This window comes from Spermophilus citellus, assembly GCF_964194105.1.
Source record: "Spermophilus citellus genome assembly, chromosome: 8".
NCBI classification, from domain to species: Eukaryota; Metazoa; Chordata; class Mammalia; order Rodentia; family Sciuridae; genus Spermophilus; species Spermophilus citellus.
The window spans coordinates 6,131,454-6,145,769 of NC_138189.1; the positions used below are offsets into that span (position 1 = coordinate 6,131,454).

The following is a 14,316-nucleotide window of genomic DNA, read 5'->3' on the forward strand; positions in this document are numbered from 1 at the left end:
AAAACTCTGTGGTTTTGGAAGGTCCCGGGAACTGCCTCGCCCAGCCAGCCAGAGCCACCCAGAGCCCAGGGCGGGGGTGGGGGGTGTGTGGGGTGTGAGAATGGAGAAGGAGGTGAGCGCACGTGTGTGCACGTGTGTGCATGTGCGCCCCTCTCACCCCAGGGGGCCTGTATCTGTCCCAGGGCCACTCAAGAGCCGAGCCCTCGTGTCCTTCCCCAGGTTCGGGGTGATCCACTCTGTGGTCACCAACCTGCTCCTCTGGGCCAACAGCGTTCTGAACGAGTCCAAGCACCAGCTGAACGAGCACAAGGAGCGGCTCCTCACTCTGGGCTTCGGGAACATAACCTTAGGTGAGCGGGGCCCTTGCACAGGGCCAGAGTGGCCGAGGTGGCCCAGGTGGCCGGGGTGGCCCAGGTGGCCGAAGTGGCCGAGTGGGCTCCTCACTGGCCGGAAGCCCCGCCGTCCCTGCCTCTCTAGGTGGGTTGCTGAGCTGCTGAGCGTAAGGAAGGCTTCTGTGACCCAGGGCTGGAGCCCAGGGCAGTCAGCGGCTGCCTTTGCTCCTGGCGTGGTGCGGCCTGCGGGGATGGAGACTCTGATTTCCACTGGGGGAGATGGGTGGCTGCTGCCGTTGGTGTTCTTGGTTAAACCTCTGGTGTGAGGTCTTTCTACTAAAGTCATGGCTTAGGGACCCTGGGAGTCTCATGGCAGGCTGGGCGTGGTGGCATTAGTGGGCAGGAAGTGTTCGTGGAGCTGGGCTTGCCTTGTGCTCCAGGCCCATGGATACCCTCCCATTCCTATTTGAGAGCCTACAGTATTAGTCTTCTTGTTTCCTTCCAGAGTTCCTAAGGTTTTGTGACCCATCACCTCTGTCCTGGGACATCCTGGGACACCTGAGACTGCAATGTCCTGGGAGCTTCGGTTCTGCCCTCTCCTGGCCCTAGCTGTGTGGCCCTGGGAAGCCATGTGACCTCTCTGAGCCTACCTTTTCTCTTTTAAATTGGAGGACCCTGTACTTTCAAAGTCTCCTTCCTGCTCTAGTGAGCTGCAGGTCTAGCTCTGCAACCCCAGGCCAGTCCTGAGAGCCGCTTGGAGCCTGCTCCCCACTGGGAGTGAGGGTGACAAATTCAGGCACACATTGTAACTCCTCCTCTGGTGGCCACCCCCCCCCCCCCCCGAAGCCCTCCTGTGTCTCGGGGCTCACTCCCCCTTGGAATCACAGCAGCAGTAAGGGCTTCCTCTGATTCTGCTGAAACACTCAAGTTTCCAGTGCATTTGACTCTACTCTGTTCTCTCCATCTCTGTTCTATTCCATTATAATTCATTTGGTCCACAAAAATATTGGCTGCTACCCTCTCAGTAGGCTTCACAATCTGATATTGGTTTACCCAGCACTTAGAAAATGCTGGCTATACAATTTTTCTTCCTTGTAAGATGATTATTTTCCAATCTCATTAAAACATACTTGTAAAGAATCTTTGCTTTAATTTTTATTTATTTTATTTTATTATTATTATTTTTTATATTTATTTTTTTTTTAGTTCTCGGCGGACACAACATCTTTGTTGGTATGTGGTGCTGAGGATCGAACCCGGGCCGCACGCACGCCAGGCGAGCGCGCTACCGCTTGAGCCACATCCCCAGCCCCAAATATTTATTTATTTATTTTTAGTTTTTTTTTTTTTTTCCGGCAGACACAACATCTTTGTTTGTATGTGGTGCTGAGGATCGAACCCGGGCTGCACGCATGCCAGGCGAGCGTGCTACCGCTTGAGCCACATCCCCAGCCCCTATTTATTTTATTTTTGATATCAAGGATTGAACCCAGAGGTGGTAACCACTGAGCCACCTCCCCAGGTCTTTTTTATTTTTTATCTTTAAGGCCTAGCTAGGTTGCTGGAGCTGGTTTTGAACGGTGTCCTCCTGCCTCAGCCTCCCAGGTTGCTGGGATTACAGGCCTGCACCTCTGTGCCTGACTTTATTGTTTTTTTTTTATGATTATGGCCATTATTTTAATTAACTCTAAGTTTTAAAACATCTTAGAAGATGTTTTAAGATGAATATTGTAAAGTTTTTTTTGGCATGGATTTTTAAAATTTATTTTTCAGCAGGTTTCTCTTTTTTGCTCTTTTTAGATACACATGACAGTAGCGTGTGCTTTGACATATTATACATATTGGAGAATAACTCATTGTAATTAGGATCCCATTCCTGTGGGTGCACAAGATGTGGGGCTTCACTGGTCGTGTGTTCACATATGAACATAGGAAGGTGATATTCGATTAATTCCACTGTCCTTCCTGTTCCCACCTCCCCTCCCTTCCCTTCCTTCCCCTTTGTCTGATCCACTGAACTTCTATTCTTCCCTCCCCTGTGTGTGTTGGCATCCACATATCAGATAGAACATTTGGCCTTTGTTTTATCTGGGGCTGGCTTATTTCACTTAGCATGATAGTCTCCAGATCCATCCATTTACTGGCAAAAGTCATAATTTCATTCTACTTTAAGGCTGGGTAATATTCCATTATGTATATATGCCCCATTTTCTCTTTCCATTCATCTGTGGAAGGGCACCTCAGTTGGTTCCCTGTTTTGCTATTGTGAATTGAGCTGCTATAAACATTGATGTGGCCAGGTCACTATAGCATGCTGATTTGAAGTCCTTGGGGTACATGCTGAGGAGTGGGATAGCTGGGTCAAATGGTCCTTTGTTCTGTGGCTCCCTTGTCTTCCAGCGGTGGCGCCAATTTCTGCCGCTGGCACCGGTGTCTGCGTGTGCCCATCCCATGCCACTCTGGCCAGGGCTGTGTCTTCAGGGAAAGCCTTTGCTAACTGGAGGGGCATCTTCCCTACAGAGCATTTAAAAAATAATTTTTAAAACCACACACAGAGATCATGAGAAAATTCAGTAATACAGAAAAGCCAATGCAGAAGAAAACAGAAATCCCTTCCCTTTTGCGGGATTTTTGTGCCCACGGCTCCCCTCTGGCTCGTGTCCACATCGGGCGCTCCAGGACCCAGAGCGAGTGGGCGCTGGTGCTCTTCTACCTGCCGGCCACCAGCCTGCGGAGGTGTCAGCCACGAGTCTCTATCTCTCGAAGGTGGAGGCAGGGTCTCCTTTTGGGCCCCCGTTTCAGTTCAGAGCAGCCGCTGAGCGCACTGGGGGTGGCCGGTCTTACAGCTGCCCGTGCTCTCAGCGCGGAGGGACCGGCCAGCGCACTCCCTGCGCGGCTTGCTGGGCGGGAGGCCGCCTGGCGTCCAGGGTGGCGGCTCTGTGCTGACGGCCGGCTCTCCTGTCCCCCCAGTCCTGGACGACCACACGCCGCAGTGCAACTGCACGCCGCCCGCGCTGTGCCCGGCCGTGTCGCGCGTCATCTACTACCTGTACCCCTTCAACATCGAGTACCAGATCCTGGCCTCCACCATGCTCTACGTCCTGTGGAAGAACGTGGGCCGTAGGGTGGACAGCCCCGCGCGCCCCGAGATGCGGTTCCAGTTCAGCCGGGGGATGGCGGGCGCGGCGCTGGGCCTGGGCGTGCTGGCGGCCACCATCGGGGTGGTGGCCGTGTACCTGGTCCACATCGGGCGCTCCAGGACCCAGAGCGAGTGGGCGCTGGTGCTCTTCTACCTGTCGGCCACCAGCCTGCTGACCCTCATGGGCGCCGCGGGGCTGCTGGGAATCTGGGTCTGCAGGATGGACGAGCAGTCGCTGGATGAGTCCAAAAACCCGGCCCGCAAGCTGGACGCGGACCTCCTGGTGGGCACGGCCTCGGGCTCCTGGCTCATCTCCTGGGGCTCCATCCTGGCCATGCTCTGCGCCACCACCCGCCCGCGCTACACCTGGTTCAACCTGCCCTACTCCGCCCTGGTGATCGCCGAGAAGTACATCCAGAACCTCTTCATCATCGAGTCGGTCCACCGCGAGCCCCAGCCGCTCTGCGAGGACATCCGCACGCTCCGCGTGGTCGCCATCTGCAGCGGCGGCACCTCCTCCCTGGCCTCTTTCGGGGCGGTCAACCGGAGTCTGCAGCCTGGTTGTGGCAAAGAGGAAGAGGAGCGGGGCCGCCCGTCTCGCGAGCCCCGTGTCCTGCAGGGCAGCACCAGGAGGAGCGTCCTGAGGAATGTGGCCGTCTTCCTGTTCCTCTGCAACATCTCGGTAATCCTCCCCAAGCTCCTGGGATGATCTGCCAATCAGCTAATCTGTTTTCCTCATCTTTTCCAAATCAGGGGTGGGGGTGGGTGGTACCGAGAGTGAATGTGAAGCTAAAAGGGGACTCGAGTTCTGGGAATCCTGGTGGAGCGCAGGGCACGCAGAGGGCAGGTGAGAGGACGCCAGCTCTTCCCTTGGGAAGGTGGAGCACGGTTGCCATGTGCAATAAGAGTGAGGATCCAGGGGGGACTTCCCTGCCAGTATCAGTCAACATTACTTTGGTTGCAGATGATGGGCTTGCATCTCAGTGACATTTACTGCTCTCACAGGACGCTGAGGATCTTCTGCTTGGGTTGGGTCTGCAGCTGAATCATGCCATGGAACTCCATCTTTCCTCTCAGCCATACTCTGCATGGTGCTTGCTGCCACATGGTGTTAAGATGGCTGCAGCAGTACCAGGCATCAGGTTTGGGCTCAAGATGGGAAACAGAAGGAACAGGTTGATGCTATGCAGTGTCTCTCCCATGGCCACCCCTTGCTGCAACAGATGCTGGAAGCATGGAGGGTTTGCTTTCCAGCCCCATGACTGAAGCCAATCATGAAGAAGCTGTGGTCACTCACATAAAATCGCTTGACTCAGCCTCAGGGACTGGTTGGGACAAAGTGGTCAAGACAGGGAAAAGCATTTTGGGCAGAGGCATATAATGTGCAAAGACTCAGAGGCAGTGGACACTGTGGCATATTTTGGGAGCACGGAGCATGGACCACATCCATGTCTTGCAGAGAGGCAGAGTGGGACACAGGAGGGAGGGTCCCCTTGGGTGGGCTCTGGCGTGAGTGGTCTCCTTGCCTGGGCTGGGGTTCAGCCTTGGTGCTGAGGGCAGGACAGGGCGCTCTGGCATCGTCTTGGAATGATGCCCAGGCAGCCATGTGCAGGAAGGGGGCAGAGGTCAGGCCCGCGGCTGGGAGACCAGCGGGCTGCAGCCTGGGAGGGAGGCCCACAGCAGCCCAGGCAGGACAGGACGGGCATGAGCCAGAGCGGAAGTGGTGGCATGCAGAGGAGAGGAAGGGACAAAAGCTGGCCTGCTCCTGGGGTTTCTCTAGAGCCAGAGTTTCCTGGAGGCCTGTGGCAGTCACAGCCAGGGACAGGGGAAAGCTCTGGGGCTCACGTACGCAGAGAAGGGAGGGGCCCAGAAGAGCCTGGGACCTGACAGCCATAAGAGGCCCAGCAAAGGAGAAGCCGGCAGAGGGGACTGGAAAGGACCAGCGGAAGTGTCAGGAGGGCCCCCAGAGGCTCGGGAGCAGGCTGGGGGAGTCGTCGGGGATGTTATAAGGCCACACGTGTCAGTGACCTCTGCTGGGTAAGAAGCCACCCCAAGCTTGGCAGCTCAGCACCACAAACATTAACCACTTCATGGTGTCTTGGTTCTGCAAGTCCAAGTGCAGCTCAGCTGGGTCTGCTCAGGGCCCTTCTAGGCTGCAGGCTGCAGGCTGTGGGCAGGCCGCGTCCCTCCAAGGCCTCATCTGGGGATCTCATTCCAGACCCCATCCCATGGCTACTGGCAGGATTCTGCTCCTTCGGGGCTGTTTGAGGGCCCGTGCTCCTTGCTAGCTACTGGCCTGAGACCTTCTCTGTACCCAACCCCAGGCCTCTCCAGAGGGCGGCTCAGCCTGGGACAGTCTAGGACCCCAGCCTGCTCTCTTGCAGATGGCAGATCTGACTTTGGAGGTGACTTTTGCCTGTTCTGTTAGGAGTGCTCAGTGGGCTCTCCTGCACTCCAGGGGATGGAACTACACAGGCCGTGACTCCAGGAGCTAGGGACACTGGGGGCATGCTAGGGGCTGCTGCCGGGAGTGGGAGTGGAGGGTGCTCCAGAAGCAGACAGTAGGAGCAAGAGTCCCGGACCGAGCAGGGTGCACTGACAGTGGCGGAGGGGAAGGGGCCTGGCCAGATTGAGGGGGGTGGGGCCGGCGTGCGGGTCATTTCTGTACATTTTACCAACTGAATTCTCACCTAGGGCCTCTCGGAGGTGCTAGTCTTCCTGTGTTACAGATGAGGAAACTGAGGCTGGGTGGGGCTGGTGGGGAAGGAGAGGCTCAGACAGGTGCCCACGGTAGACTGCCAGGACCTGTGGGTGAGGATGGAGCAGGCTCTCGGGAGGCTGGTGGGTGGGATGTTTCCATGGAGACAGGAACCTGGGGGGCTCAGCATCCTGCCAGGAGTGACGCAGGCTCCTGGATCTGGGCAGCGCCCCCCTGTGGTGCCTGGCGGTAGTGCGGCCTCCTCCAGGATGGGAAGCCGCTCACCTTGACAGACTCCCTCTTCTTTTGCAGCTCTGGGTACCTCCCGCCTTTGGCTGTCGCCCTGAGTACGACAACGGACTGGAGGAAGTCGTCTTCGGCTTCGAACCCTGGATAATTGTGGTCAACCTGGCCATGCCGTTTTCTATTTTCTATCGAATGCACGCGGCTGCCTCTCTCTTTGAAGTCTATTGTAAGATCTAGTCTGGTCCACGCAGGATTGGGGTCAGCTGGCGGGGCAGTGCCCGGGGCCATCTGGGAATGGCCGGGCTGGGCAAACATCCCCTGACTAACCCGAGGAGGCGCCTTTGTCTGCGTGATTATGTGTCCTGTGGGTAAACAATTAGATCAAAGCCTGCGAGGAGCCCCAGATCCGTCCTCGTCCTCGTTAGTTGATTTTAATCAAACCCAAATCATTTTATTTCCTTCTGAGTGAAACCCTCTATTTTAGGAAAATGTGATCTTAGGTTGGGAAAAAAATGTCAAAACAAAATGCACAGTTTGTTTTTCATAAAAAGCACTTCCTGTTGAAATTTATCAGTGACCACTTACAGCCTTATTACTGACCATCCATCTGCAGAGCAACCACTTCAATTTTGTCCTCAGAGCTGATTGAATGTAGCTACAGACACGTTTGGTTAATATTTTAGTTTCTGAGTAGGTCTAATTTTTGAACAAAATTACTTTGATCACCTGGATGGAAATTCGTGTATAGGTTAATGTGAAGACACATTCCTTACCTGAAATTTTGTGATCATTTTGACGTATTTTTTAAAAATAAGATTCACTCTTCTTTATTTCACTATAAATTGTACATGTTTATTATAGCAAAGTTGGACCCTTCAGAATATTAGGGAAAAGTTCAATTAAACAGTTATGTTTTAACCTCTGGATGCATTTCTTCTCATCAGGAGGATGCGGGGATTCCTTTGATTGTTGATGATCCAACATTTTCAATTTTGTAACCCACATTTGAGGGAAAGGTGTCTCTGTGCTTAGCCTGCACACCACAGTGTTACCACTGTTTACCCAGCATGCACACCTTATAAGGCATTGTAGGTAATCCAGAGATGGTAAAGTGTATGGAGGATGTGCACGGGACATAGGTAACACCGGGCCACTTGTACACAGGACTGGAGCCTGAGCATCCTCAGGCTTTGGTACCCACACGGGCCCTGGAACCAAGTCCTGAGGATACCAAAGGACAACTAGATGCCTCGAATCCAGAGGCCTCATCCAAAGGTGAGAAATATTTTCACGTCTCCTAAGGGACATTGACTTTTGGGTAGGACTTTTATGTTTTTCTGTAACTATTTTAAAATGCTAATAAAATTGGCTTACTTACTGTATGTACCAACATGAATGTCTTATCTGAGTGTTTTTATTTTTTTGACAGCACAGGCCATGGACCATTAAGAAGCACCAAGTTTTTTTTTTTTAATTTTTAATGTGAGTAAATACTTTGTATTCATCTTAGTGAAAACAGCAACAAACGACATAAAATACAGGCCCACATCCTAAAAGCAGGGAAAGGCCCCTGTGATGCTTTCCATCTGGAGCACTGGTTCCCACCTGGGGCCGGGGGCCCTCAGAGGTCAATTGGCATCACTGCGAGGTGCTACTGGCCTCTAGTGGAGGAGACCAGGGATGCACTGAGCATCCCGCAGTGACCAGGACAGCCCCTCCCCCAGAATCACCAGGCCCTAGATGGGATGGAGCCGAGGTTCAGAAATCAGGATCTGGAGGTAACGGCATAGGTAACTGCTGTCAGCGGGGTTCCTAGGCACCTGTCAGGACACGCACGCACACTCACACACTCACACACTCACCCACGGGATCACTTTTTCATGCACCGCATTGCCATGTAACCTGCTTTCTCCCTCTTAACTCACAGTGAGCTTGTTGAGTGTTTCCTGGGCCCCAGGGTGCTGAGCTCGCCCTGTGAGTGTGCACAGGAGCTTCTGGGAGCCCTCGGGACCCTTGTCCGCCAGCTGACATTCAGAGGCAGTGGGTTGGCAGTGGCCCGTGGGCTGCAGGGGGTCTGAGGACCCACAGGAGGCTCCTGAGAGGCTCCCTTGACCTGGGTGCTCTTCCGCCCCACGGTTTTGGGTGGCTCTCAAGTGCGTTCGTGGAGGAGCGAACGTTGGACACTCAGGTGGCTTCCCTCTTTTCTTTGGGTGGCTATTATGAGTGGCCCCATGGTGAGCTCTGAGCAGTCTTTGCCCACAGGGACAAAACGCCGGGATCGACCCTGACTTGGGTGCTGCAGGAGACCTCTGGTCTCTGTCTTTGCTGGCATGAATGCTCTCGGGGCTCTAAGCACCCTGGGGCCTCAGCCTCTGGTTTGGGGCTTTGCCACAGTGATGAAGGGAGAGGTGCTGGGAACAACTGAATCGGGCTGTGGCAGTGTCAGATTGGTCGCCCGGCCCTGTCGGAGCTTGGCAAGTCTGCACAGCCTGGTTGGGCTCTGAGCTTCTGAGGGTGGACCTTAACCTGGAGCCTCTCAGTCCAAGCAGATAGAGGGGTGAGGCCTCAGTCATCAGCTTCACCCACAAGTCAACAAGTTCCTGACTTTGGCTTAGGCCACAGGGAAAATGGATTGTTTCACACCAAGGCAACATGCAGGAGAGGAGCCAGCGTGTGCAGGACACAAGTGTTAGGATCTCAGGGTTATAATAAGGGGAGTCAAATGACCACAAAAACTAATACTACTTCCTACACATCAGATTAGCAAAGGTGGCAGGATACATGTGTTAGTCTTTTCTGTTACTATGACAAAATACCAGAGTCTGAGTGAAGAAAAAAGGTTTATTTAGCTCACAGTTTGGGAGGCTGAAAAATCAGTCTTTGACAGTTTGGAGGCTGTCTTTCTTTAGATCTGCTGAAAGCCCTGTGGCAGATGGCACCATGGCAGAAACATGTGCGGGTGAGATCACGTGGCTAGATAGGAAGCTAAAGGGAAGGAGCGGCCAGGGTCTCCCTCTCATAACAACCCCCTCATGAGAACTAACTTAGGGTCCCCCAGGAACCATGCGAACGGCAAATGTCAACATGACCAGTGAACTACCTGCTCCCACTGGGCTCCACCTCTTAGAAGTTCCACCACCTCTTGACACTGGCACACCGGGGACCAGGGTTCCGGCACAATGTACCCCTGGGGACAACTAAAACCAAACTGGAGCAATGTGAGGGACGGCCAGAGAGAAAGCTGGTAGAAGACGGGAGAGCCGTGGGCAGCCTGGGCAGGCTGGAGAGCGCTTTCCTGAAGACTGGACCCCCCCCCCCCCCCGTTCCCCAGCACCAGCTCCAGAGGCCCCCGCCCCTCCACTCTGTGGCTCCAAGAGCCCCGCACCAGGAACCCGAGTCCAAATCCTGGTTTCGGAGCTCAGGCACACGTTGAAGCTGCCAGATGTGCCAGCTCCCTCTGCCTCTGCATAAGGCCACAACAGGAGGCGTCCATCAGCTCCGGCAGTTCAGGGCTGCGCTGCTCCTGCCTGGGGAACAGCCTGACATCTGGACCGGGTAGGGGCTGCTCCTAGCGGGAATATTTATTTCACAGGAGTGAAAACAAACAGGCCAGAACTCCATGTGTCCACGTGACGATCCCCCAAACAATGTCAACTGACAAGGTCTGCCGCAAAACACTCGATGGTGTTGGAGTGACATCCTCAGGGAGTCAAATTTAACCAGCGGGCTCAGCGGAGCTGGAGGGCAGGCTAGATGGAGACCAAGGGCGGAGTTCGGCTGCGTCTGAAGCGCCTTCTGTCTTAAGCACGGAGACCACACGGAGGAGGCGTCCGTTGGGTTTTCCCTGGTACATTTTCATATGCAGGAGACATTTTGTAAAAAAAAAAAAAATTGAAAGAAAGAAAGAAAAGAGTCACCGTAAGGGAGATGAACTTAGAGCCATCAGAGAAGGTCACTTCCAGTGTCCACCCATCATGGCTGAACAGTGGGTGTCCAAGCCAGCGTCGTCTGGGCTCCTAGGCGGGCAGATTCCTGAGTAGCTCAGTGCTTAGCTGTTAAGAGCAGCTGCCTCGTTCCCCAGGGACGATTCTCACAGGGAACTTGACATTGGTTCCTGTCCCTATAGCTCTCACTAGGGGCACACAAATTATCCATCAATCTCTTACTGCTTGAGCCTCCCTCAGATCTGTAGGTTGAACCCCTCCTAATCCCAGTGTGACGTTGTTTGGACCTGGGAGGTAGGAGGTCACCATGGTGGGGACTTCATGAGCGGGATTAGTGCCCTGGTAAGAAGAGGCCAGAGTCAGAGCTGCCTTCTGCCATCTGCGACGGGAAGGTCCCGCAACAGAACCCACGTGTGCTCACGCTCTGATCTCAGATTCCAGCCCCCACACTGCCAGAAATAATGTCCACTGTTGACAGGCCACTGAATTCCTGGCATTTTGTCATAGCAGCCTGAGTTGACGACGCCTTCTGTTGTGGCCTTATGCAGAGGCAGAGGGAGCTGGCACATCTGGCAGCTTCAACGTGTGCCTGAGCTCCGAAACCAGGATTTGGACTCGGGTTCCTGGTGCGGGGCTCTTGGAGCCGCAGAGTGGAGGAGCGGGACTGTGCAGCTGGGCATCCAGGGGACAGCTGGCTCCTGTGGTAGCTGGTGTGCACAAGACGGCCTCCAAACTGCTGAGCCAAACCTCCCAGCCGCCCACGTGTGCATCGGGACTCCTGTGTCTGGCCACTCAGACGGTAGAGGATCCAGTTGGAGCGGTGCTAGCTGCTGTCTTCGCGGTTTCACAACCCTCCCCACTTCAAAGCTCTTCTGATGTCCACAGCTATGGCTGTCCATGTCTGTGAGTCCCAGCTGAGTTGGCTGAGTGACCTGGTCAGGTAGACATGGCCACCCAGGCAGGACACAGGGGAACTCTGGGCCACGCCCACATAGCTAGTAAGTTGCAGCAATAGTCGCTTCTGCCAGATTTAAAACTCCGCTGCCTTTTCTTCAGTCTGTCCTCCCACCCTCCTCCGGGGCACTGGGGATTGAACTTGGGTCATTTACCACCAAGCTACACACCCAGTACTTTAAAAATTTATTTTATTTTTGAGACAGGGTCTCACTAAATTGCTGAGGTTCCTGCTAATTTGCCCAGGCTGGTCTTGAACTTGGGATCATCCTGCCGCGACCTTCTGAGTCACTGAGGTCACAGGTATGGTCAGGCGCCCGGCCCTTTACCTTTCAATCAACCTTATCATCTTAAAAACAAAGTCAGCACAGTTAACCACCCCCTCTCCCCTCGGAACTGTTTCTTGGGCATAGGTGTCCAGGAAAATCAGCTGACCCAAGATACCACTGTCCCCAGTTACAAAATACTACACCTGGCTTAAAGTGGCGCAGCGCGTTGGGTTCTCTCGCAGGGACGGGAGCCTTGCTGTGGAGGGGCGTGGGCAGCAGGGGGCGCCGGTGCCCTTCCCGCCGCGCTGCCTCACGACCTTGGAGCGCAAACCAGAGACCAGGAGCAGGTGGGTGGGCCTGGGTGGGCCTGGGTGGGCCCTAGCCTTGGGAGTCACAGATGAGGGGCGGGCGCAAGAGGCCCCCTTGCACGCCCTCTCTAGGACCCCCGTGGCATGTATCACAGATGCCTGTCACCACTGCCAGGTGAAGGATGGGGGTGGGGATTCCGAGGTCTCTTAGGGAAGCCGAGGGCAGCTTGGATGGTCCCCACGGATGTTCCCTCTAGGGGATAGGCTTGTCACTCCCTGTGGGCATCCTTGTCCCTGTCAAGAGGCGTTGGAAGGCTCCGGGGATTGCAGGAGGTTCCCGTGGGGTGTGATCGGCTGCACGGGTGGAAGTGAGTCAGGGAGGAGGCTGGGGCAGCTGCGGGCGCCCTTCTGCCGGGTCCCCTGGGGAATGAAAGGGCTATCAGCTCCCGCTAAGAGCACACCCTAAGGGGAGGATGGGGGTGCGAAACGAGAAGGGGTGATACAGTGTTTTAATCTGAAAAGTGGCTTGCTGTTTTAGTGACATTAATAACACAGGGACCGCAGGACAGTAATGCTAATTGTTCAAAAAATGTAAATCAAATCAAACCACCTAGTGAGACTCCTTCAACGGTCCTCCACTGCTTTTAGAGGACAGTACCAACTCCTGCTCAGGCTCAGTGAGTCCTTTCCGCACCTGGCCTTTGCTGCTTCATCTCATGTGGCCCCCATCCCCTGCAGCCCCTTCCCCTGCACCCTCCCTGTATCCTGCTGCAGCTACAGGCGGCCCCCTTCTCTGCCTTCTGTACCCCCAACCTCTGCTCCTCAGGACCTTTGCACGTGCTCCTCTGGGATGGCAGCCTCCTGCTAGGATCAGCTCTTTCTCCCTCTGCAGTGAGGTCCTAACCACGTACCCAACAGAACCCCTGTTGTTGCACTTCCCCTTGGCCCTTTCCCAGTGCTGGTCTGGCCTCTGCCTCTGTCTTTACCAGGGGGGTTAGGGTTAGGGTTAGGGTTAGCCCCCAGGAGGGGCGGGGAGGGAGGAGCTTTGCCTTCCTCTCCCAGGGCCTGCCTTGAACAGTTGCATGACCATGTGGGCTGCCTTCACGGCAGGAGAAGATGCTGGGGACACTGTGGCACTCAGGACTGCCATGTGCCTTCAGCTCCGGAGGCCTTGGCAGGCGTGTACCCTCTGGTACCTTCAAGGCACCAGAGGGCGCTTTAAACCTGGCCCTGAAGAGAGGCTGGCAGAACCTTGAATTTCTCCCCTCCTCCTGCTCTCAGACCTGGAAGGGAGGGGACAGCAGGACAGGTCCCACAGGAGCTCAGCAAGGGACTCTGTTCTCCCCAGGGTGGGCCAGCAGTCAGTGGCCTCCTCCCCGGTGGTGGAGGACTGCCTTTCTGACAGCAGCAGCTGCTGCTGGGTGCCAGGTCTGCCTGATGGTCTCAGCCACGTGCGCTGGACCCCCTTGGCTGGAGAGGGTGCAGAGGAGGCATGCGAAGGTGCCAGGCTAGGTGTTGGCCAGCCAGGTCCTGGAGGCAGAATGGGTTGACATTGTGGAAGGGCTGTTTACACACTCACTCTCTCACACACACATTTGTTGGTGGGAATTGAACCCAGGGCCTTGCACCTGCTAAGCGCATGCTCTACCAGTGTGCTGTCCCCAGCCATCGTAATGCAACTCACACCCAGGAGGCAGGCGGCCTCCTCCTTGGGTTTCCCCGTCAGAACTGAACTGCTTTGGCTGTGTGTGTGTGTGTGTGTGTGGCGGGGTGGTGGGGATATTGAATAGAAGCTTTAGAATGGTTTTTTGTTTCTATGAAGAATATCATTGGAATTCAACAGGGATTATGTGGAGTCTGTATGTTGCTTTGGGTCATATGGACACTTGAACAATATTAATTCTTTTGATCCATTAGTATGTTAATTTTTCATCAATGTTTTATAGTTTTCAGTGTGTAGGCCTTTCATCTCTTTGTTAATTTATTCCTAATTAATCATCCTTTTATGCTATCATACATGGGTTTGTTTTCTCTTTTTTGTCTAGGTAGTTATTTGTATATAGAAATGTCAAAGATCTTTATATGTTGATTTTATATCCTGAAATTTTATGAGTTCAGTTATTAGATTTAACTTTCTGTGTGTGTGTGTGTGTGTGTGTGTGTAGTCCTTGGGGTCTTCTTGGTATGACCATGTCACCTGCAGGTAAAAGGGATTTATTTCTTTCCCCTGTCTAACTGCTTTTGATGACGACTCTTGTACTCTGTTGAATAGAAGTGGTGAGAGTGCGTCCTTGCCTCGTGCTGACCTGGGGAATAAGCTTCCAGTTTCTCCCTTTGTTCACCATGTCACCGTGGGTGTCACACTGACACACGTGAGCATGTTCACACCACAGTGTGGGCCTGGGGCGAGTGGGTGGTGGGAGCAC

The 14,316-nt window shown here is 54.3% G+C and overlaps 1 protein-coding gene across 1 annotated transcript in view; it reads left to right on the top strand.

Moving 5' to 3' along the window:
* Window positions 1-6,652, top strand: part of OTOP1 (otopetrin 1) — a gene marked incomplete at its 3' end in the record, with an annotated part of 29,845 nt that extends 23,193 nt beyond the window's left edge. The window contains exons 4-6 of the mRNA XM_081304481.1: window positions 220-350; window positions 3,303-4,153; window positions 6,482-6,652. Coding sequence (XP_081160607.1) covers window positions 220-350; window positions 3,303-4,153; window positions 6,482-6,652 — 1,153 coding nt within the window. The remainder of the gene's footprint in view (window positions 1-219; window positions 351-3,302; window positions 4,154-6,481) is intronic.
* Between the last annotated feature and the right edge of the window lie 7,664 nt (window positions 6,653-14,316).